At 51.0% G+C, this 23,665-nt stretch overlaps 1 protein-coding gene across 4 annotated transcripts; it reads right to left on the reverse strand.

Moving 5' to 3' along the window:
* Positions 1-1,327: 1,327 nt before the first annotated feature.
* Sidt2 (SID1 transmembrane family member 2) lies at positions 1,328-22,982 on the reverse strand. 4 transcript variants are annotated; one of them, XM_045145215.1, is made up of 28 exons: positions 22,523-22,982; positions 20,213-20,334; positions 19,785-19,949; positions 19,652-19,697; positions 19,150-19,251; positions 18,960-19,043; positions 14,461-14,560; positions 14,211-14,276; positions 12,054-12,147; positions 11,682-11,734; positions 11,357-11,368; positions 10,777-10,848; positions 10,512-10,583; positions 10,262-10,324; positions 9,406-9,524; positions 9,009-9,082; positions 8,850-8,916; positions 8,303-8,376; positions 8,040-8,163; positions 7,290-7,407; positions 6,766-6,902; positions 6,443-6,551; positions 6,094-6,170; positions 5,873-5,919; positions 5,494-5,599; positions 4,628-4,738; positions 2,775-2,888; positions 1,328-2,686 (listed from the first exon to the last, which is right to left on the reverse strand). In XM_045145215.1, the coding sequence occupies exons 1-28, from the start codon at positions 22,694-22,696 to the stop codon at positions 2,624-2,626; spliced, it is 2,565 nt and encodes an 854-aa protein (XP_045001150.1). In that variant the 5' UTR covers positions 22,697-22,982; the 3' UTR covers positions 1,328-2,623. The 4 variants fall into 4 exon arrangements, with proteins under 4 accessions (XP_045001150.1, XP_045001151.1, XP_045001152.1 ...); XM_045145216.1 differs by lacking the exon at positions 11,357-11,368; XM_045145217.1 differs by lacking the exon at positions 10,262-10,324.
* Positions 22,983-23,665: the final 683 nt, after the last annotated feature.

Consider the following 23,665-nt stretch of genomic DNA (forward strand, 5'->3'; position numbering starts at 1 on the left):
GGGAGCTGCAGGGGCTGTCAACGCCCATTCTCAGTTCGATCACTTTGCTCAGGGTGAGAACAGCTTTCGGGGGTGCAGATTTAGAAGCTTTACTTGGCAGGGGGATTTGAGGGTTCAGCAGCGCGTGTCAACTCTGGTCCCATACGGAGGCCCAGGACCATAGGAGGTTGTCTGAGACCTGGGAGGGCTGGTGACATGCTAGGGTTAGGGGCCCAGGAAGCTGGGTCACCCTCCCTTTTATCCTTCCCTTCAGAATAATCCCCACCTATCCTAGCAGAGACTAGACTCCATCACCCCAGAAAGGAGCCCCACATCTTAAAAAAAAATTAATTTGCTCGAGTGTATTGGAGAACTGCCTCCTAAGCGCTGCCCACTACAGCCTGGCGGTCCATAGAGCTGTGGTGCCTCCCTGCGGCCCCTGAGGGAAGAGCCACGAGAGGGCAAAGACCACACACCTTCATCCCTGGGCTCCATGTCCTCAATTCATCAGATTTTTTGTTTTGTTTTTCGGGGCAGAGTCTCACTCTAGCCCAGGCTGACCTAGAATTCACTATGTACTCTCAGCGTGGTCTTGAACTCACGGCGATCCTCCTACCTCTGCCTCCCAAGTGCCACCAGGCCTGGCTCACCAGACTTCTTGACCCCCCCCCCAGTCACACCCTTTGCCTGCCACAAGGATTTTTCAAAACAACCCCCTCCAGTCCGTTCACCATCCATCCCATCCTGGCCATCTCCAAACGCACAAGCGTTCTGCCCACTACAACCCTGTCTTGGTTGGAAGGGAAGCTGCTCTCTGCCAGGTGGACAAAGGCAGGTTGTTAGTGACACAGCCCATGCCCAGCATGCACCAGGTGAGGGGTATTTCAGAGGGAGAAAGGATTTTCAATACACTTTTGTCCCCCACAGTGCCTAGTGCAGAGCAGACATAAATGTTCACTGAACTAATGAGGTCACCTTAGCTGAAAAGTCAAGGAACTGCAATTCCCAGTAAGACTATGGCGTGGAAAAAAGGCAGGCCAAAAGGAAATAAAATCATGGGCTGCAGAGATGGCTTAGCAGTTAAGGCGTTTGCCTGCGGAAGACTAACAACCCAGGTTCAATTCCCCAGTACTCACATAAGCCACATGCACAAGGTGGCACATGTGTCTGGAAGTTCATTTGCAGTGGCTAGAGGCCCTGGCTTGCTCGTCCTCCTCTCCCTCCCTCCCGCTCTCTTTTTCTTCATTTCCTACCTTTCTCTCTGTATATAAATAAATTATATATTTTAAAGTGGAGGTGCACCCCTCACCCATTTTCACCCAGTATGGAAGCAGACAAGAGCCCAGGATCCGTATCTGGTAGTCTTTATTGAACACACTCATTCATAGAAAACAGTCACAATCATGGCGTGGAAAGATGTAAAGTGGAGCTCTGAGACACAGACCCAGGCCCACCTCTTTTCCCCAGCCCAGGAGATTTGTAAGTTGAGAATGAGACACATTTGGGCTTCCATCCTTGGCATCTGGAATGGACTTGGTGGGGTGAAGGGGAGCCAAGGACCAGAGTGGCCAGGAATCCAGAGCTGGGGCAACTCCATGTAAACACCAAAGTACCTGTGTGTGAGAGAGACTAACACAGAATTTGGCTGAAGACAGGACGGAAACTCAAAAGCCAACCCTGGGATCCAGAGTGAGGCTGGACCAGTAACACACAGGGAATTGGCACTTCCCTTCCTTAAGCCCCTTTCTAAATCAGGCACTGGGGCTTCCCACTCCTGCGGAGGAGGCAGGAGGGGCTGGGCACTGAGCACCATCCCTCCCTTGCCTGTGGACATTCTTGGGCAGTGTCAATGGCACTGAAGGCCCCCAGGTGGGGCTTGGCAGGACCGAGGGTAAGGAAGGGAACAGGTGAGTTATACATTTCTCACCAACCCTAGTGCTGGCATCAGTCTGGGGCTGCTGGGATGAGGAGGTGACTTCAGAATTCAGCCCCTCAGATCAGCAGTGACTCTGAAACTGGGTTGACCCCCACTGATATAGAGCCAGTCCCAAGCACAGATCATAGGGTCCTATTATGGGCCCCTTGCAGGCCTTAGCACCAAAAGCCTGGCACCAGCTGACCAGCCCCCAAAGTCTCATACCCACATCCACCTTGGCTAACCAGTGTGGGCAATGACGACATCTAGGTACCCCAAACAGAACTGGGGTCCTAGTTCTGAAGAAAGAATGAGGCACTGGGCTAGAGCCTTGAAAGCACATTGTAGGAGGAAGAAAGAGCCTTGAGTTCCAGGCTGAGGGAAGGACAGGTAGAATGCAAGGCATGAAATGGGGAAGGCATTGCCCTCCCTCTTCCCTCTTGCAGAAGGACAAACGGAGAGCTGATGGACGGACAGACGGATGTGGATGGAGGTCCATGCAAGGACCCAACACTGAGAAGAAAGCAGCAATTTGGCCAATGTCTGGGGATTAGACCTTTTCCCCGGCAGAGTGAATGTTCTGAGCCAGGCCTGGGTTGGGCCTAACTGCCCCACTGCCATCCAGTACTGGGAAGCAGGGCTGGGAGTCACACCCTTGGTGCTACGGTGGCACCTTCCAGGTGACAAAGAGGAGCTCAGTGCCCTATGAAGTGTGGGTTCCAACTTCTGCTAGAAGACATAGATCTTGTCTCGCTGTACTGTATCCAAGTCATCGTCCAATGTCAGCAACACCTAAGGGTGATGGAGAGTCAGACACAGGGAGAAGCATGTTGTGTCCTTCCTCCCTTCTCCCTCCTCAGGCCAGGCTCATCCCATGTACCAGAAAGGACCCGAACATGGCGATGGAGGACAGAAAGTGCCAGATGTCGTGGTCGTCAAAGAAGTCGAGGAGGATGCAGTCCCGGTTGTGTTCCCTCGACTCCGCGGGGGTTTTCTGGGGAATGGACAGAGACAGCAGCCTGCTGACTGGTGCAGACAGGGCCAGGTCCGTCTCCCACCTACTCCAGGGTACCCCCTCGTGCTCCAGCCCCTGGTGGAAAGCACCCTGTTCTGCTTCATCCTCGCCTTCATCTTTCATGTCTAAGAAATGGCTTTTTCTCCAGATGCATTAAGTGGCGCACATATCTAGAGTTTGTTTGCAGTAGTTAGAGGCTCTGGTGCACCTATTCTCTCTGTCTCTGTTTGCAAATAAATAAAAAAATACTTTTAGGGCTAGAGAGATGGCTTAGCGATTAAGCACTTGCCTGTGAAGCCTAAGGACCCTGGTTCAAGGCTCGATTCCCCAGGACTCATGTTAGCCAGAAGCACAAGGGGGTGCACGCATCTGGAGTTCATTCACAGTGGCTAGAAGCCCTGGTGCACCCACTCTCCTCTCTCTCTCTGTCTCTTTCTCTCTCTTTCTGTCACTCTCAAATAAATAAATAAAAATAAACAAAAAATTATAAAATAAATTTTTAAAAAATGGCTTTTTCTTACAGATTTATTTCTTACATTCCCTGGTTTCTGTTCCTTCTCACTCATCCTACTCCCTTCAGATTCCTCTTCCCCTTGGGAATCACAGGAGGCTGTGATTCTGTACAGAGACCTTCCTTTCAGAGATGCCAGGCAGCCCACGAAGTCCCAACTATTGCCTGCCCCAAACTTGGCCTTGCTTTCTAAAGCACTCCACCAGGCCATGCTGTGCTCCCAGATGACAACCACCATGACCCATGACACAACAGGTCCTCTCCGCTTTCCCCCACAAGCTCCATGCCACACACATTTTCTGACCCTGTATCAGGAAGAGGCTGTACTATGTGAGACCACAGTCATGATCAAACTGCCTGGCCCCAGTAAACTTCCCTTCCCGTCTCTGCCTGGCTCCCAAGTAAGCATGTTTACTTATCCCTAAAAGTGCCTGCCGTTCCTGCCTCAGAATCCTCACTCCAAGGACAGTTTGCCTGAGCCATGGAGCTCTTCTCCATCATCCAAAGATTTTATGGCCAAGAGCAAAAGCTGTCTCTTCCAGGTTGCATTCTTAGACCCCCCTAACTCAAGAGAGCTTTTGCTCCTTTTTCCCACATACTCCCTCTATCCCATCTTGCTTTTGCCCTTCATTTCAAGACATGAGCAAGGGCTGGGCATGGTGGCGCACACCTTTAATCCCAGCATTCGGGAGGCTGAGGTAAGAGGATTGCTGAGAGTTCCAGGCCACCCTGAGCTAGCATGAGAACCTACCTCAGGAAGAAAAAAAAAAAAAAAAGATATGAGCAAAGGCTGCAGGTGTAGCTTAGTGGTAGACCATGTGCACAGCATATGCAAGGAAAGGTTTGGGTTTGACCCTTGACCTCAAACAAACAAACCAGCCAACAAAACAGTGAATGAACAACACTGTCTTTCTTGAAATAGACTCTAAGGGCTTCACAGGAAAGGCCATATGACATTCAGTTCTGGTCATGGATTTATGGCCTGATGCACAGCAGATGCCCTGTGAGGCAGCAGAGAAGCCTGCCTTCTCTGGCTTCAAATGGGAGCTCTCTCTCAATGGCTATATGAGACTTGGCTGCTTCTTAAGTAACAGTCCATTACCTCCAAGTTGGCGGGTTGAACATCAGGAGGTTTCAATGCAAAAGGCTTCCAGTGGAGAATTAGCCATTAGGTTGGCTCTCCATGAGCCTGGGGATGCCTACTCACCTGCCAAGTGCTGAGTCCCTGGAAGAAGAAGAAGAGCGCAAAGCCCCAAACCACAGAGGTGCAGACGATACAGAGCAGGGGGATGAGCTTGATCCTCTCACCGCTGCGGAGCTGCGAGAGGGGAAGTGGCTGTCAGCCGGCTACTTTCTGCCTTGGCTTGAAAGTAAAAGGTCCCCACAGCCTCAAGTGTTTGTGATTAGGCTTCCTCCTTAGTGCCCAGGGGCAGACCTTGGGGTTGATTAGGGCAGCCTACTGGATGTTCAGAGCTAGCTTTCTCAGACTTCCCTGCCCTGCTGCCGAGGAGGTGCCATGTTTTCACCATGATTGAAGCTTCCCCTAGAACTGTAAGTCTGAAAGAAATCCTTTCCTCCCATAAGCTGTTTCTGGTGGGGCATTTTGTCCCAGCAATGAGAACGTGACTGTTACACTGTATTTCCTCACCTGGGGCCCTGTAGGACTTTAAGAAGTCAATCATACCCCAGCTGGTGTCTTTCTGATGTCAACCCTGGCTGGATCTCTACATACACAGAACCCTGGGCCAGCAGCACAGGCACTGGCCAGGGCTTCTACTCATGCTGGATTGGCATGGAGGAGTGGGCGCTAGGTGGCACTTGTCCTCAATGGCCCAAGCATAGCCACAATGAGTGAGCTGGGAGTGCCACTTGGTGGTAGAATGCTTGCTTAGCAGGTGGCTCCCAGGGTAACGTGCATGAAACTCAAGCCTCCCTTTCAAACCTCACTGGCATAGACAGATAGACAAAAGACTCCCTTCTTCTCAGTGCCCTAGGCAAGCTGTGGCCTGTTCCCCTTCCTGTCCCCATGGAGCACAGTGGCTTACCCAGGCAGCTCAGCCCTTTGCCGCTCACCTTCATAATGATGTAAAAGGCAAAGTACAGCAACAGGTTGCAGATGCCAATAGCCAGCAGGTAGGAGGCGAAATCATTGGGGCGCATGATGAGTCCATAGGCAGCCCTGGCAGGAAGGAGGGAGGCTGGGGAAGCGGGAAGCAGAGGGCAAAAGCAGAGGGCCTCTCCCTTGACCCCCACCCACCATGCTTTATCATTATGTTGGGCTGCAATCAGAGGCCCTTAGAAGGTTCTGAAAGTCCAGGGGCCAACACCTCTCTTCTCAGTCTTCATTCTTTACGCCCAATGTTTCAAAGTTGTTCCCAGCCATGTAAATCAACCTGACCATAACCCTAGCTATCTACCCAGCCAGGCTACCACAGCCAATGGCCACACTCACAGCGACCAGTTGATAATGTTGCCCATGACCAGAAGCACCATGCGGTCCTGGGGGGAAGCAGAGACACGGGGACTGAGAGGGGAAGAGAGACAGGGAGAGAAGTGGCAGAAAGCCCGAGTCAGCTGGTTCCCACCCTACCCTAGGTCCCCCGCTACACCTCCCCGTCCCTACGGGGAAGAGGGGAGATGAAGGAGGAAGGGGCTATGGAGTTGGGCAGGTACCACGTAGAGGGGCCCGCTGCACTGCCGGATACAGTCTGTGTAGACCACGTGGAGGAGGCGGCGGAAGATCCCTGAGTCTGCAAGGAGAAGGATAAGGCACTGAAAGGCATGGCTCATGCCTTTCCTTGGTGAACCCTCTGGGCTGTGCAGGCCGAGATGAGCCAGGGCCTTTGGAGGGCACAGCAATGCAAGGCGATCTCTAAACCACCGCCTAGCAACTCTGCCAGGCCCCAGTGAAAGGATGGAAGCCAAGAGTCCCTTGTGAGCTGTGTCCAGGTCCTCAAGACCTCCTCATCCTAGGAGGTGCAACCTACTCCTCTCACACACCCTGCCCTGAGCATTCCCTCACCCAGCTTCCAGCGGCCCATGTAGTAGAGCTGCGTGCTGAGGAGCAGGGTGGAAATGATGTGGATGACCGAGAAGACAATCCAGAAGGCTGTGTTCCCTTTGCCGAAGACCTGTCAGGAGCCACAGGGTGGGCTGAGGGAGGCTGTGCCACACCCTCCATGCCCATCCTCACTGGGGCCAGCTGTTTGGTCAGTCTGGGATTTTAGAGGGGCCAGTGGAAGCCCCCTAGGCAGGGGCTTGCAAGAGAAGGGCACGCATGCACACCAGCATGTGAACGCGCATGCACCTTTCCTATGGGATGGGTGGAGTGGGTCAGGCCCTCACCACGCCCAGCACAGAGAAGAAGATGACGATGGCTAAGCAGGCATAGGCGCTGTAGGCACTGGCGTTGATGTCTGGGTGCCGCTTCTGGTAGAGCTTTAACATGCAGAGTCCAGCGATCATGTACATGAATGAGGTGTCTGGGTGGAAAAGGGTGTGAGCTGCAGAACCACCTGCCAGGACTCCACACATGACTCCTGGTCCCAACCATCAAACGACGACAGAACCCCAACATCTTGTACGCCAGTCCTGATGCCCTACCACTTGTCAACAAGCGTCTACTACTTGTTGGGGCTAAGAACGACTTAGTTTGAAGGTGTTGCCCTTTCAGCACCCTGAGATCAGAGAACATTCCCCAAGGGTCTTTGTTACATCCTCAGAGTGTCTACGGGACAGTGGACAGGTGGCCAACTTCTATATGACACAGGGACCAGAACACTCCCAAGAACCCAGGAATAGAGCTTCCTACTGACTGAGTGACGTGGGGACAACAGAGGGATCAAACACAAAAGAGGGGTGACACTCACCAAACTGGAAGTTGGTATAGTTGGGGCAGACATGATAGCAGGCACTGAGCAGCCCCTCCATCATCAGCGCTGTGCCCATGGCATAGAACAGACCAAAATGTTTGGGGATCCCACATTCCTGTGGGGAGAAAGAGAAGGGAAGGTGGGTAGAGGTGAGGCAGGAAGGGAAGAAGGGACCCAAGAGCGAGCCCTGAGGGGAGTGGAGGAGATAAAGGGATGGGTTGTATGCTAAGTAGGTGGGTGGGTAAAGAAAGCAGGACCCAAAACAGGAAGACGTAGGCAGGGTGGGCAGGATAAAGCAGAGCTGATGGGTGGGAAGGACGGAGCAGAAAGTGGGCAGGGGCAGGGGCAGGGGCAGGGGCAGGGGCAGGGCAGGACAGATGTGGGCAGGACAAGACAGAGCTGAGCAGATGGCAGCGCAGGGCACACTTAGGAAGGCAGGTTGAAGCAGGGCTGGGTAGGACATACAGGACAGAGAAGGGTAGGGGTGGGTAGGGCAGAGCAGAAAGGGCAGGGGCAGGATACAGTAGAGCTGGGCAGGGAGGAGGTGGGCGGGGCAGAGCAGAAAGCAGGGCAGATCTGTACAAAAAACAGGGCAAGGAAGACCTTGGCAGGGCAGAACAGAACTGAGCATGGCCGGGCACACTTAGGCTGGGCAACGCAAAGCTGGGCCGGGCAGGCCATCCTGCGAGAGCTGAGACCCGGGTGTACTGGGGCCATGCTACCAGCAGGCTACAGGGACTGGCTCACCAGGGCATAGAGGTCATTGCGCAGCAGGGCCCGGTTATGGTTGATCTCACGCTGTAGTATGATGAGCAGGAAGAGCAGACCCAGCAGGACATACCCCAGGTTGCTAAGGATGTTGTTGAAGGCGCTAGAAGGGTCAAGGGAAGGCACTTCACCTAGGCCTCACACGCATCCTCTTCCCCCACCCGCAGCAAGCTTCACAAAGCCCCGCCCCGCCTGGCCACTCCTGCGCTGGAGAAGAAAGGGGTTTTTAGTGCAGTCCCCACCTGAGGTTGCCTAGTGGGTGGGCACAGAGGAAGTTGTAGTAGCAGATGTCCTGATTCCCTGTGACATTCACCACCTGCAGCAAGAGTGGGGGGGGAAGCTAACATGCCTGACTCAGCCCAGAGCCCACACCACACCACCTGGACTGACTGGCAAAAAGAGCAGTGTTGGCATAGCTGGCATGTGTATATGGCACCCCAGGCATATTCACCATTCCCCTCCTTACATGTGACTAGAAACCCCAAGGCATGACTGTGACAGAAGTTCATGCCCACAGTAGAGAATAAGGAAGGGGAAACAACACTTAAGCAGTCCCATGACTTTTGTTTCTCAATCCCCACCCCAGGGTTTTATGCCACCCTCATCTTGTCGATAAAGTCACATTAGCTATGTGACTAGCCCAATGTCTCAGCTAAGGCACAGTTGGGATTTGAAAGCTCGCCTCTGGGACCTATGACTGATGCTGGTTGTGATGGTGGGTGCCTGGGTGCCTGTGCACATTGGGGCAGAGGTACAGCCGGCAGAGGGGCAACAGCCTGGGACCCTCACCGTCTGGTAAGTGATCACCAGTTGCACCACAGGAAGAGCGTAGAACACAGCAATGGTGGCGATGTTCCTGTGGGCCAGGAGGACAGTGGTGAGGTGGGCAGAACCCGAGGAGCCAGCCCCTCCTGGTGACAGAAGAACCCACCTGCAAGGCTCACTTACCAGAAGTAGATCTGATACTTTTTCCGCAGAACACGCTTGTCCTTCCGTGCCAGGTCAGCCACACAGAGGTATTGCTGTGGAAAAGCGGGAGTGAGCCCCACTTACCACTCTAGTCTCGCGGGTTAGTAGACAAAGGAGGCCTCTCTCACACAGGCCAGAATTCATTGAACACAGTTCTGAGTCTTTCCACTGCTGTGGCCAGCTAGACCAAGAGGGTCTGCCCACCCAATCCAGAAGGGGCTGGAGGTCAAGCTTGTTGTGCCTACAGTGGGTTCTGCCTGGCCCCACTGAGCTCCTGCCCTCTGCTTCCCTAATGTACCACAGGGTCGTGCTGGGGCCTAAACAGAGTCCTTTCTCCAGTAACCCCTAAGCAAGGCCAAGCCCATGTGTGTCAGACCTTGGTGCGGATGACATTCTTGTCTGAATCGATGTCAGTCAATGTGTCATAGTCGTCCTCCTCCACGGAGCTCATGGAGTCCAGTCTTGGCCGGGTACCCACTGGGTCAAAGGAGCGTTCTGGGAAGGGCAGCGAGAAAGGGCTTGGGCCAGTGGACACAAAACCCAAGGTCTGCCCCCACTTATTGGAAGCAACTGTCACAATTACTTGACATTTGGGGAAAAGGCAAATTGTGGGCTGGGGCTCAAGAGCAGCTGGGGAGGTGGCTCAGGCACTGGGAGGAGATGTGCTCCTAAGTCAGGGGCACTTGAGGAGGTCTTTGCAAGAGGCCACCAAACAAGGACAGTTCCAGCTTGGCTCCACTCCAGGCTCTGCTCCCTGAGCTAGGACTTCTCAGGCCAGAACACCAGGTGGACCCCAGACCCAGAACGTAAGCAACAGGATTGAACTTGGCCAGTCATGCAGATTAGAAGGTGTCCAGCCCTGTGGGTTCTGAGAAGACATGCCTTGGCCACTCCTGGAGGCCAGGGGTCCATGCAAAAGCTCTAGGAAGAGCACCTCTCCTCTGTCTTCATCTGTTTCCTGCCTTCAAAAGCTTCTTCCTGTCACCTCGCCTGACTATAGCCCTGAGAGGCCAGAATATGACACCATTGGCCAGCAGGCCGGGGAAAGAGGATACTGGCAGGAAGCTAGGACATGTGCCCGTCTATCTCAGAAGACATGAGCTGGCACCAGTGGCATGAGACAGGGAAGCCATGCATGAAGCATCTTTCTGGCCCAGGAGCTAGTTGGCTCCTGTGGACCGCCCTGGTGGGAACTGATTGGCAGGGCAGCCCCTCCCCCGCCCCACATCTACCCATGGCAATGCACAGCTGCCGCATCTGGCCAGAGGGGAGGCGCCGCTTGAACTGGTCGTGCCCTTCAAAGGAAAGGGAAAGTTACGGGGGGAAACTGAAGCAAAGGAAGAAAGGAAGAAGGAGGAGAGGGGCAGAACAGCAGCCCTTCCCTGGTTCCAGCATCTGGCAGAAGAGGTAACCGCCCACCAGGACGTTTCACCCAGCCAAAAGCAGCCCTGCACCACATGCTCCACAGCTTGACCCACTCACCCTGGTAACCATAAGAGAGGTCCCCTGAACCTGCACTGTCAACCAACCCATCGGTGGATCCGGAGCCATTCTCTGCAAGGAAGAGAAAGTGGTAAGGTAGGTGGGAGGGACCTCAGGGTAGAAGGCCCTGGACATGTCTCTAGGGAGCTCTGCATGGGCATCAAGAGGCCTGCAACCATTCAACTATCTCAGAGGAGGCACCAGAAGGGAGTCAGGACTGGGTGTGGACAAATGCAGTCTCTCGGTCTCTGCCTTGGACACGCACCGAAGGAGCCATAGTTGTAGCTCTCATAAGGAGCAATTCCAGGAGCAGAATCAGCCAGGCCGCGAGGGTGACCTGCAACGAAAAGTCAAGATCCCCATTAGCTGCGGGAGCAGAGAAAGGCCTAGAGAGAGAAGGGAGAATCCAGGGGACATAGCCATTGTCTTGCCACGGGTCCCAGCAAACACACCTCAACCCTACCACCATCCACCATGTGACCACACTGTGTCCCCCTAAAAGAGACAGCACAAGCTGGTCGTGGTGACTCCAGCCTGCAATCCCAGCACAGCACTTGCAAGGTTTAAGGAGGAGCATCGCTACATGTTTGAAGCTAGCTTAGGCTATATAGTGAATGCCAGGCCAGCCCAGGATACAGAGTAAAAACCCTGTCTCAAAATAAATAAACAAACAGAATAAGGAGTAAATAAAGGAGAGGGGACAGTGAAGAAAATGATGGGTGTAAACCACCAGTAGAAAGAAAAATGCTGCCTGGTGCCCAGGTCCCTCCCAGACAGCCCACGTGTTTCATCTCCCTCCCTGTAAATGTCGGCTCCTCTGCCCACAGCACCTGCCCACAGCTTACCAAGGAGAGATGCTGGGAGAAGTCCCGAGCAGGAGGAGAGAAGGCAGAGGCAGAGAGAGAAATGGTGAAGAAAGGGGAAGAGAATGGTAGATTAACAACCCCAGAAACTGATCCACACAGTTTGAAGCAGGCTGGCTGCACAGACACCAGGAGAGAGCAGGGGACAGCTTCCAGACTGTGCAGGTGAGAGGTGATCCAAGACCCAGACCCACTTCTGCTTGCAGAATGTCACTCCCACTGTACCCATGCAGAGGCCACCAGCCCTACCTCCACCATCCGCCACTTCCCTCCCCACCACCTCCCAGTCCCAGCTCCCTGAAGATACCACTTTCTGGACAGGCTCGGTCTATGGCCACCAGCAGGGTCTTCTTCCTCTGCCTGCAGGAACGAAACCAGAGGACACCCCAGTGAGGCAGGATAAGGAACTCCTGGGCCAAGATGAGCTTCCTATTACTTTCTCCTCCCTTCTGATTCCTGTAACTCTGCCCTTCACCCTTGAATCCTGAGCTTTTCCTACACTAGAAAGCAATGAGGTGGCTGCTTGCTTGGCAAGACTGGGGAAAAGGGCTGGTTTCTGGGAAAGTGGCCCATGGACCACAAATTCCAACAGGTTGAGTTATAGGATTACCCTGGACTAGCTCAGATCCCAAGCTATCTCTCCCCCACCCCCTACCCAGCAGGGGCAGGCCCACCTCACCTCCAATTCTCCCAACAGGCCAGGAGCACAGTCAGCAGGTAGAAGGAGAGAAATATGCCCAGGCAAAAGAGCATCCCACCAACGTAGGCCTCAGCTGCAGGGAAGGGCACAGCAAGGAGAGTACGCAGTGTTCCACACTGCCCCCCAGGGAATAGCTTCCAGAGTGACATGGCTCCTCCTCCCGGCCCAAGCTCTCACCACCTCAACTCTAAAGACAATGGCCAGCCTGGGTGGACACCTGGCCATCCCCCAATTCACCAGACTCCAAACATGATCTCAGCCACTAGTCCTGTGCTGGAACTTTCTTTCCTATATTTTTTTCAAGGTAGGGTCTCACTGTAGCCCAGGCTGGCCTCAAACTCATGGCAATCCTCCTACCTTGCCTCCCGAGTGTTGGGATTAAAGGCACACACCACCACTCCAGGGTCTCTCCTGCTATCTTTTGTTTGTTTGGGATTTTTTTTTCTGTGGGGGGGAGGTTCGAGGTAGAGTCTCACTGTAGCCCAGGCTGACCTGGAATTCACTGTGGAGTCTCAGGGTGGCCCCGAACTCATGAACTCATGGTGACCCTCCCATGTCTGCCTCCCAAGTGTGCCACCATGCCCAGCTCTCTCCTACTTTTTGAAAATTCCATGTTGACTTAACCTTCAAACCCCAGCTGAAGGACTCTGCCCTCTAGTAGGCCTTCTCTGGTACTCCCTTTGTTCACCACAGCTCATAGTGCCCAGCAGAGCCACAGGCTCCTGCCTCCTCCCCGCCCAAGTGCTACCTAAGAGGTGCAGCCCTGCCACAGCACCTGGCATACAGGAGACTAGACAAATACTGAGTATTTGAGTAAATGAGCTATATCACACACAAGGGCAGCTTCTCCCCATCTATGCACAGTCCCTTACTTTGACCTTGGTGGGTTTATTTTCGGCTGTACTGGAGATCCAGTCCAGGACACTGTACGTGCTAGACAAGTGCTCCACCACTGAGCTACATTCCCAGCCATATATACATACACACATACTTGAGACAAGCGTGCAGGCTGGTCTCCAACTCCAGACTTTCTTGTTTCTACCTCCCAGAATATGTATTTTTTTTTCTTTTTGGAGCACATATATATGCATATGTGTGAATTTGTATGCATGTGTGTATAGGCGAGAGGTAGATGTCAGGTGTTATCTAATGTATATGTATATGTATATGTATATGTATATGTATATGTATATGTATATGTATATGTATATGTATTAGTATTAGTATTAGTATTAGAAAGAGCCTCTCACTGAACCTGGAGCTCACCAATTCGGCTAGACTAGCTAGCCAGTAAGTCCTGAGGGTCCTCTTGCCTCTGACTCCCCAGGGCAGGGTCACAGGGGTAGGCCACCACACTCAGCTTTTACATGGGTGCTGAGAATCCAAACTCAAGTTCTCATGTTTATGTGGCAAGCACTTTACCCATTGAGCCATCCAAAAACCCCTTTTTTTGCTTTATTGGAAACAGGGACTCAAGTAACATAGGCTGGCCTCAACTCACTAGGTATCTGAAGATGATCTTGGACTCCTGAGCCTCTCATCGCCATCTCCTACTCACTAGGATTTCAGGCATGGGCCACTACATCCACCACCTTATTTTGACCTTACACTCTCCAATTTAGAAAGAAGCCTATTTAAAAAACTTTTTTGTTTTGTTGTTTGTTTTTCAATGCAAGGTCTCACTCTAGCTCAGGCTGACCTGGAATTCACTATGTAGTCTCAGGGTGACCTCAAACTCAGCCCTCCTACTACATCTGCCTCTAGGATTAAAGGCATGCGCTACTACACCCGGCTTTATTTAAAAACTTGATAAATATTTTTGAACACTAACTAGGGTCCAGTACTTCACTCATTTGGGCTAAAGCTCACAACTAATCTAATGTAATATATTTTATGACTTCTGTCACAGAGACAGGACCAAGGCTCCATGAGATGCCACTGCGAAGCGGCAGGGAGTGGGTCATAGCTCATCTTTCAGTTTTCAGTGCTTGAAGTCTGCCAAGAACACCTCTCTTCACCCCAGAACGTCCTCATCACCCTTCCCCACCCTGCCCATTCACAAAAAACCCCATGTTTTCTGGGTGTGAGAGGAAGGACCAAGGAGGCTTGTCCATCTCACTCAGCACCCACACTTACATGTGACAGCTTGAGATACCAGCACTGACAGGGTTTTCTGACGGTGCCCTTGATCAACTGGTTCATCTGGAACAAAAATGTCAAAGTGGCAAGGAAGCAGTTGCCTGGAATTTGGTGAGAGTTGGTGGTACTAAGCCTTAGAGAGCAGGACCCCAAAACTTGTTCCATCAGCTCCACCAACAGCCACATAAGGCTCTTCTACCACCTGAGAAGCCACCAAGACCTGCCCATTCCCAGCCACAAAATGTACCTTCTACAAAGGGGTAAAAGGGCAAGGAACCCCCACAGGCCTGGTCCTCAGTCTTCACCACCACCACCACATAAAAGCTGTTGCTGGGGAAGTCTTTGCGCTGTAGAATAAGGATGAAGATGAGGCCATGAGCACTGTGGTCAGTGCCACCACCCACCTCTGAACACATTCTTTGGACCAGTCATTATGTTAAGCTTTACTTAAAAAGTTTTAAGCCGGGTGTGGTGGCGCACGCCTTTAATCCCAGCACTCGGGAGGCAGAGGTGGGAAGATTGCCGTGAGTTCGAGGCCACCCTGAGACTATGTAGTGAATTCCAGGTTAGCCTGGGTTAGAGTGAGACCCTACCTTCTTAGCCTTTTTTTTTTTTTTTTTTTTTTTTGAGGTAGGGTCTCACTCTAGCCCAGGGTGACCTAGAACTCACTATGTAGATTCTGGCTGGCCTCGAACTCACAGTGATCCTCCTGCCTCTGCCTCCCAAGTGCTAGGACTAAAGGCGTGCACCACAACACCTGGCCAAGTTTTAAAATTATTAATTTTACCTTATTGATTTTTTTTTTTTGCCATTTTGTCTGAAGTATATCCATCTTGAATTCCCTTTTGAGATCTCTGCTTGTCAGCAACAAGATCATTAAATATCTGCTTTACTACACAAGAGTTCTAAACCTCAGTTTTGGAGAGAAAGATAACAATTTAAAAGGGCATAGAACATTTTAAAGTACCTAAATCTATGTGTTCATTATAAGAGGCTGCCTCTTCTAAAAGCTGTGCACATTATTTATTAAACAGCCTAATAAATATTTTTGTAAACAAATAAATAAATAAATATTTTACAATTATTTATTTATTTATTTAGAGAAAGAGAAAGACTGGGCACTCCAGGGCCTCTAGCAATTGTAAGCGAACTCCAGACACATTTGCCACCCTGTGCACCTGGCTTACATGGGTATTGGCGAATCAAACATGAGTTCTTACACTTCACAACCAAGCACCTTAGCTGCTAAGCCATCTCTCCATCCCAAGCTCTTTATTTTTTATTTTTTTTTGGTGGGGGGGGGGATCAAGGTAGGGTTTTTGTAAGTAAACCATGTTTCTATACAAAAGCAAAAAACTTTATATATACAACAAACATACTGCAATTCATAGCATACAATAGTCTCAAATGAGCCAAGGTGTATTAGGTACCATTCATTGGCATTGCATTGTGTGATGGCCTGCGCACATATTTAATTCCAGCACTTGGGAGGCAGAGGTAGGAGGATCACCCTGAGTTCAAGGCCATCCTGAGACTACATAGTTAAATTCCAGTTCAGCCTGAACTAGAGTAAGACCCTACCTTGAAAAGCAAATTTATATATTTTTTTCTCTGAGAGACAAAGAGGGAAAGAGGCAGACAGAAAGAGAGTAAGTATGGCATGCCAGGGTCTCCTGCCACTGCAAATAAACCCCAGATATATGTGCCACTTTGTGTATCTGGCTTTATGCGGATACTGGGGAATCAAACCTGGGCCATCAGGCTTTGCAAACAAGTGCACTTAAGTGCTGAGCCATCTCTTCAGCCCTTAATCTCCATGTTTTTGAACGCTGACTTGAATCCAGGGCCTCTCACATGCTAGACAGGTACTCTATCGTTGAAGTACACCTTCAGCCTCATGGGAAAAAGGCTGTTATTATTCTTATTGACAGATTCTGAGAAGTTAGCTTAGAATCACATTGCCAATAATGAGAAACTAAAAGGTCAAGTGACCAGGGGTCATATAACTGAATGAATGAGTTATGAAGAATTTGGCAATAGTAATAACTAAAAATAAATTCAAAATCAAACATAATAAATCCAGTGTTTCTGGCAGCACTTGAGCCTGTTGATTTCACTGTAGCCTTGGTTCTGAATACACAACATGTACAGTTTGCAATATGCAGGCCATCACACCATGCAATGCCAATGAATGGTGCCTAATACACCTTAGCTCATTTGAGACTATTGTATGCTATGAATTGTAGTGTATTTGCTGTATATATAAAATTTTCTGCTTTTATATAGAAACATGATGGTTTACTTATAGAAATAAAGACTTTTTTGTTTATTTTTTGAGGTAGGGTGAGACTACATAGTGAATTCCAGGTCAGCCTGAGCTAGAGTAAGACCCTACCTCAAAAAAAAAGGGCCGGGTGAGCCAATGGGTACAATAGTGGCACGTCTGTCAGGGTGGAAACCAACTGCCCTCCAATTGGACTGGAGGCCCGCTCCATGGGAGGGAATACATCCCTGATACTGAAAACTTAAAACTGGGATAGTCATGAGCACTAGGGGTGTAACATCTGCTGATGTCTGGCTAAGTGTATATACTATGTTTATCAAACTGCCCAGTAAGCACTTCTCTTAATATTTATACCCTTATATTAACACTACTCTCACTTTCGGTAGAGAATCTTCTCTTTTCAGATGGCAGTGACCTTGGGACGACTCAGGAAGTATCATAGTCCTAGAAAGAAGTGACTGGATTACTGAGTAACATCTCGATCACACCTTCCACGGCTCAGGGTCTAATGTAGAAGAGGTGGTGGAAAGAATGTAAGAGCCAAAGGAAGGGTAGGACTCCTTACAACGTGCTCCCTCCAGACATAAAATGGCCTGGATATCCATGACCTCATAGTGCCTGACATTACCTACACAAGACCAATATAAGAGGAAGAAAAGATCATGACATCAAAATAAAAGAGAGACTGATTGAGATGGGGAGGGGATATGATAGAGAATGGAATTTCAAAGAAGAAAGTGGGGGGAGGGAAGGTATTACCATGGGATATTTTTTATAAGCATGGAAAATGTTAATAAAAATTGAAAAAAAAGCCGGGCGTGGTGGCGCACGCCTTTAATCCCAGCACTCAGGAGGCAGAGGTAGGAGGATCGCCATGAGTTCAAGGCCACCCTGAGACTACAGAGTTAATTCCAGGTCAGCCTGGACCAGAGTGAGTGAGACCCTACCTCGAAAAAAAAAAAAAAAAAAAAAAATTGAAAAAAAAAAAAGGCCAGGCATGGTGGCACATGCCTTTAATCCCAGCACTTGGGAGGCAAAGGTAGAAGAATCACCATGAGTTCGAGGCCACCCTGAAACTACATACTGAGTTCCAGGTCAGCCTAGGGTAGAGTGAAACCTTCTACCTTGGAAAAAAAAATTCAGTAAATTATGCTGAGGATTAGGACAGAATTTACAATAATTTATGAAACAGTCCTAAACATTATTTTTGTTATTTTGCACTATGTATTTACATGAAATGCCATTCTCAGCATTGGCAATTAAAATATCAAAGACAAGATGTAGGGCCCCCCCCCCAAATGTAGCAGGGCGTGGTGGCGCACACCTTTAAGCCCAGCACTTGGGAGGCAGAGGTAGGAGGATTGCCGTGAGTTTGAGGCCACCATGAGACTCCAGAGTGAATTCCAGGTCAGCCTGGGCTAGAGTGAGACCCTACCTCAAAAAACCAAAAAAAAAAAAAAAAAAACCCAACAAAGATGTAGGGGCCCATGCCTTTAACCCCAGCACTTATGAGGCACAGGTAGGAGGATCACTGAGTTCAAAGCCAGACTGAGACTGCAGAGTAAATTCCAGGTCAGGCTGGGCTACAGTGAGACCCTACCTCAAAAAAAAAAAAAAAAAAAGAAAGAAATCTTGGGCCAGGTGTGGTGGCACACACCTTTAATCCCAGTACTAGGGAGACAGAGGTAGGAGGATCACTGTGAGTTCGAGGCCACCCTGAGCTAGAGTGAGACCCTACCTCAATAAATAAGGCACATGCCTGCGAAGCCTAAGGACCCAGGTTCGATTCTCCAGGTCCCACATAAGCCAGGTGCACATGGTGGCATATGCATCTGGAGTTCGTTTGCAGTGGCTAGAGGCCCTGGAGTGCCCATTCTCCATTCTCTCTCTCTAATAAATAAATAAAAATAAAATCTTTTAAAAAAGACAAAATTTTAAAAATTGAAAAGAAATTCTCTAGCAGAGGGCTGGAAAGATTTTAGCAGTTTAAGGCACTTGCTTTCAAAGCCTAATGGCCTGAGATTGATCCCCCAGTACCTACAGAAAGATGCACAAAGTGGTGCAGGCATCTAGAGTTCTGTTTGTTTGCAGTGACAAGAGGCCCTGTCCATTGTAGATCTCTCTCTGTCCCCAAATAAATGGATCTGTTTGTTTGTTTGTTTGTTTGGCTGGTTGGTTGGCAGGGTCTCGCTCTAGCTCAGGCTGATGATGGAATTCACTATTTAATCTCAGGGTGGCCAGGAACTCATGGTGATCCTCCTACCTCTGCCCCCCAAGTGCTGGGATTAAAGACATGAGCTACCACACCCAGCTAGTTTGTTTATTTGTTTGCTTTAATTCTCTAGCAGAAAGAGGTTGCTACTGGAAAAAGTCTAGGAAGCTCTGGTGTAGGGTAGGAATGAGACAGGATGTGGAAATTCACCTAGTTATTAGCCACATTTCCTAGAGGGCTCTGTGCCTACCTGCACAGTGATGGCTGCCTTCTTGGTCATAGTCTGGTACATGCCAATGAAGGCTACATTGTTGTCTAAGTCATAGACAGGACACTGCATAGGAAAGAAAAGAGACAAATGGGCAGGGACTTGGGCTCTGTCCCCTGTCTTTAATGCTCCTATTATACACTGGTGGAGGGTAAAATACCAAGTAACTTACCAGGACATCCTGGATGGAGATAACAGAACAGGGGAAGGCTTTGTGGGAGGTCACCTTGACAATCACAGAGTCCACTCCATCTGGAAACTCATACTTGAAGTACTGAGGGCACAGGAAGGACAAGGAGAGCCTCCATCTTATAAAGATGTTCCCTCTGACCTACTACATAGGAACAGTCTCCCATAGGTCAGGCCCCAGAAGCCTCTTGGGTTGGGCACTGGAGGCTTTCTGAGAAAACGGGCCTTCACCATGAGCAATCTACATCAAGTACCTGATCTCCTTTAAACTAAACACACTCAGTACTTAGGACAGTGTCTGAGAGGCAGAGTAGGAGAGACAGCAACCGGACCCTGTCTCTACACTGTCCCTCACCATATAGAAGCCAGAGCTCCCTCTTCCAAAGACCATTCACAGGTCCCAGCAAACCCACTGAGCACTCCTGCTCTCACAGTCAAGGCCTCCCGTTTCTCCCTGCATGATTAGGGGAGGGGGAGTATTTTACCTGGGGCTGGGCTGCAGTGGTATTGAAGGTAAACTGCTCTCCAGTCCTGCAGGGCAAAGAAGAGCCCTATTGTCACACCCAGGGCTTAGGCAGGAGGCCAGGTTTCATAGTCCCCTCACTCTACCCTGCAGACCTGAGCACAAAGTTGTCCACTCGGTTGACTCGGAGCTGGTACGTGGTATTGACTGGTGACAGGGTGGACACATCCACGTAAAAAAACTGGACCTCAGATTCATTCTTGGTGGGGGGCTGACATAGCGTTCGTTCAACCTTTTGGTAGAGGTACTTGCGTTGATACCTATGGCCCAAGGTAGAGAGTCAGGGTGTGACTTCTGTCCCTGTCAGCCTGCCACTACAGAAGAGTGAAGATCTGGTTCTTCTTATGAGGTCCTCATACCTCCCATGCCCTAGGTTGACAAGCTCCAAGTCAGCTGACTTGGCCTGCAGACCACTAATGGGCCTGTGGGCTCAGGGAGAAGAAACAGAAGGGGCTTTGGAGTGAGGTTCTTGGCAAGGCCTGGCCCAAGCTGACCCCCTTCCCAGTCCCCAGGTCCTACTCACAGCCCTCGCAGGATTAGGGGCACCTGGAAGGACACCACAGCCTCCTTCTGGCGGACCACGAACAGCAAAGGCGCCCCCTTCTGCTTGTTCAGGACATTCACAGACACTCGCACGCCTTCCGTCTGCCAATGACAAGAAAGTGCCCTCACACATACTCTGCCTCATTGTCCCCCAAAACAGACAGCACCAAAGACTGTGAGCCCTGCCCTCCACCATCTATCCTGGCCATCTGGAAAGTCATCTAAGTCCCTCCTGTGCCAGAATAAGCCTTGTCTCCAGGAAGGGCTGGAGCTGAGGGACATGAAACTCAGGGGGAAGCTGCTCTGAAGAGGACACTTTGTGGACCAGCAGGTCCCAGGCCACAGATCCCAGGCAACTGTAGAACACACAGCAGAAATGTCAGGAGGTTCTAGGATAGCCCATTCCTATCCATGTACATGGGATGCAGCTCTATACACAAATGAGCCTGCATGCACATACATGTGTATGTACACAACATGAACACACACAGGAGAGCAAAAAGTATCTGTAGTCTTCCTCTCTGGGGCTAGGAAGCCAGTACGAAACTCTGATTCAATTACTAACCTGGAGACCACAGCCCAGTAGGGATGGGCTGGGGGAAGTGTTGAAAGCCAAGTAGCCCTAGCTCTCACCAAGAGACAGGCCATGAGGTCAATTCACATCTCTGGACCTCAATTCCCTCCTCTAGAAAATAATATTCCACTTCCTGTGGAGGTACCTAAACAGAACAGTGGACACTTAATATTCTCCATCTATCTGCCTTTCTCTGTCTGTTGCTCTCAAATAAATAAAATAAATAAATAAACTGGGGAAATGGCTCAGAAGTTAAAGGTGTGTGCTTACAAAATCTGACAGCTTGGGTTCAATTCCCCAGCACCCACATAAAGCCAAACACAAAAAAAATGGCATATGTGTCTAGCATTTGTTTACAGCAACAAGAGACCCTGGTGTGGCCCCTGTAAATAAATTAAAATATTTTTAAAAATAAATACTTGGCCGGGTGTGGTGTCGCATGCCTTTAATCTCCGTACTTGGGAGGCAGAGGTAGGAAGATCACCGTGAGTTTGAAGCCACCCTGAGACTACATAGTGAATTCCTGGTCAGCCTGGTCTAGAGTGAAACCTTATCTCGAAAAAAAACTACTTGGCTGAACGTGGTGTAGCACGTCTTTAATCCCAGCACTCAGAAGGATCTCTGTGAGTTCTAGGTCAGCCTGGGCTAGAGTGAGACCCTACCTCAAAAAATAAAAGAAAAGTAAATACTTGTATTGGGATGCTAAAACCAGGCCACAGGGTAGCATTTCCCAAAAGAGTATATAGCACTGTTGTGGGGGTGACCTTAAATGTGAGACAAAAGGAGGCAAACTTCATGGAACCAGGCACTGAAGGCAGATTCTGGCTTGCCAAAAACCAAGCCCCTCTCTCCACTCTGAAGATCGTCTCAGAGTCTCCATTTTTTTTTTTTTTTTTTTTACCATTGCTTCCCAGTGAATCCCCAGACCTGGCCATGGCCAGAGAGAGAGAGCGAGCAGCGAGCGAGCGAGCGAGAGGGAGAGAGGGAGGGAGGGAGGGAAAAGAGAGAATAAGGAGGGCGAGTGAGAGCAAGAGAGAGAGAGGGCACGCTAGGCCACACCACCAGGCTGTATGAATCCTCCCAGGCTCCTTTCTGCCTGGGCCCACACTTCCCCAGACCCAGTTATGCCTGCCTTCAACTTTCACTACTGGGAGGAAATGAGTGAGTGACAAGTGAGAGCGAGACAATTTTGTACAGGGAACAAACTCCCCTTTCAACTTGCAGTTGGCCTTATCTTTGCTACCCTCGACTTTCAAGGCCAGCTGGCTTTCTGAAGCAGGAGAAGGTTTGGGAAGTCCTGCCTTCATCTCCGGGAAGAGTGTGAGCCCTAACTTGTCTGAGCACAGCCTTTCAGTTCTGGGCCTGACTCATCTGGAGTAGTCTGGGCAAGCCCAGTAGAAAAGTCTGCTTCCTTGCACCCAGACCTTACAGAACAGCCAGGGTTCTAGGTCAGTATAGGGAACAGGCCAGACCTCCTCTGGTCACTGGTGGAAGGGAAGGTATACACAACCTCAAAAAGCCCCCAGCTGGAACTTAAGAGAAACACTGGTAGCTAGGTAAGGATGGGTCAGAGGAGACTCCAGTGTGGTTCTGGGAAAGGGAAACCAAGTGGAGAGGCTGGTTCATGGGACCTCCTAATAGGGCAGGAGAGTGGCAGAATCGCCTAGCCCTTGCCGGCACCAGCTTGGCCAGCCCAGGCCCAGCCCCAGTGCTCACCCGGTTGCGGGTCACTGTGTGGTTGAAGGTGTAGATGTTGACCAGCTCGCTGTTGACTTCATCCACGTAAGGGTACTCAAACTCGGCGTCTTTCTGCGAGACGTTCTTGGGCCCCAGAAGGCTCTCGACCGAAGCCACCAAGAGCACCAAGAAGCGCAAGCCCAGAGCGAACATGGCCCCGGCCGGGCAGCGGTGGCAGCAGCAGTAGCAGCGGTGGGGGCGGCGGCGGCGACAGGCGACAGGACACCTCCGGGACGGGCTGCGGCTGTGGCAGCAGCTTCCAGCATCTCACCAGGACCAGAACTTTAACCCCGGCCTGAGATTAGGAAACGTCCCCTCCCTGGAGCCACGGAGGCGCTCCCGGGATCCCCCCTCCCGAAGCGGAGGGGGCGACGGGGACAGGTGAAGGGAGAGGGGGCTTCGCGAAGGGACCCCCAGCTCGCAGGGACTGAGCGCGGGCCGCGACCGTGCAACACCCGGTCAGGCCCGTGAGGACCCGAACTCGGGGCGGCCGGTTGCCGGGAGCCAGGAGACGCCGGGAAAGGGGAGGAGAAGCCGGTGGCGGAGGCGGAGGCGGAGGGAGGGGAGTCAGAGAGTTGAGGGGCGGAAGGATGGCTGCGACCAGCCGCCCGGCGGGACAGCGGTCGCGGGCCCTTTAAGAGCGGGCGGCCGCAGCGCCCCAAGTAGCTGGGAACTCGGGGAAGTGAGCCGAGCCGCGGGGCGGTAAACAGCGGGGCTGAGGGCCCGCCCGCTGACGTCAGGGGAAACTGACACGGATTTAAAGGGCCAACCCCAGACTGGCCCTTAAAGGAGCTGCAGCCCGCTGGTTGCTGGAAGGTGGCCCTGACACCTTCTCCAGCTCTTACCCCACCACTGCAGTCTCCTTTTGCGTCACCCTGCCAGAAGTCTATGTTAGAAAACGCCATCCTTCTACTACGCAGGATTGCAAAGTGTTGGGATTTTTTTGTTTTGTTTTTTTTGAGGTAGGGTCTCACTCTAGCCCAGGCTGACCTGGAATTCACTCTATTCTCAGGGTGGCCTCGAACTCACGGCGATCCTCCTCCCGAGTGCTGGGATTAAAGGCGTGAGCCACCACGCCCGGCTCTTTTGTTTTGAGACTTAAGTCTCTTATAGCCCTCGCTC

This window comes from Jaculus jaculus, chromosome 3, assembly GCF_020740685.1.
Source record: "Jaculus jaculus isolate mJacJac1 chromosome 3, mJacJac1.mat.Y.cur, whole genome shotgun sequence".
NCBI lineage: Eukaryota > Metazoa > Chordata > Mammalia > Rodentia > Dipodidae > Jaculus > Jaculus jaculus.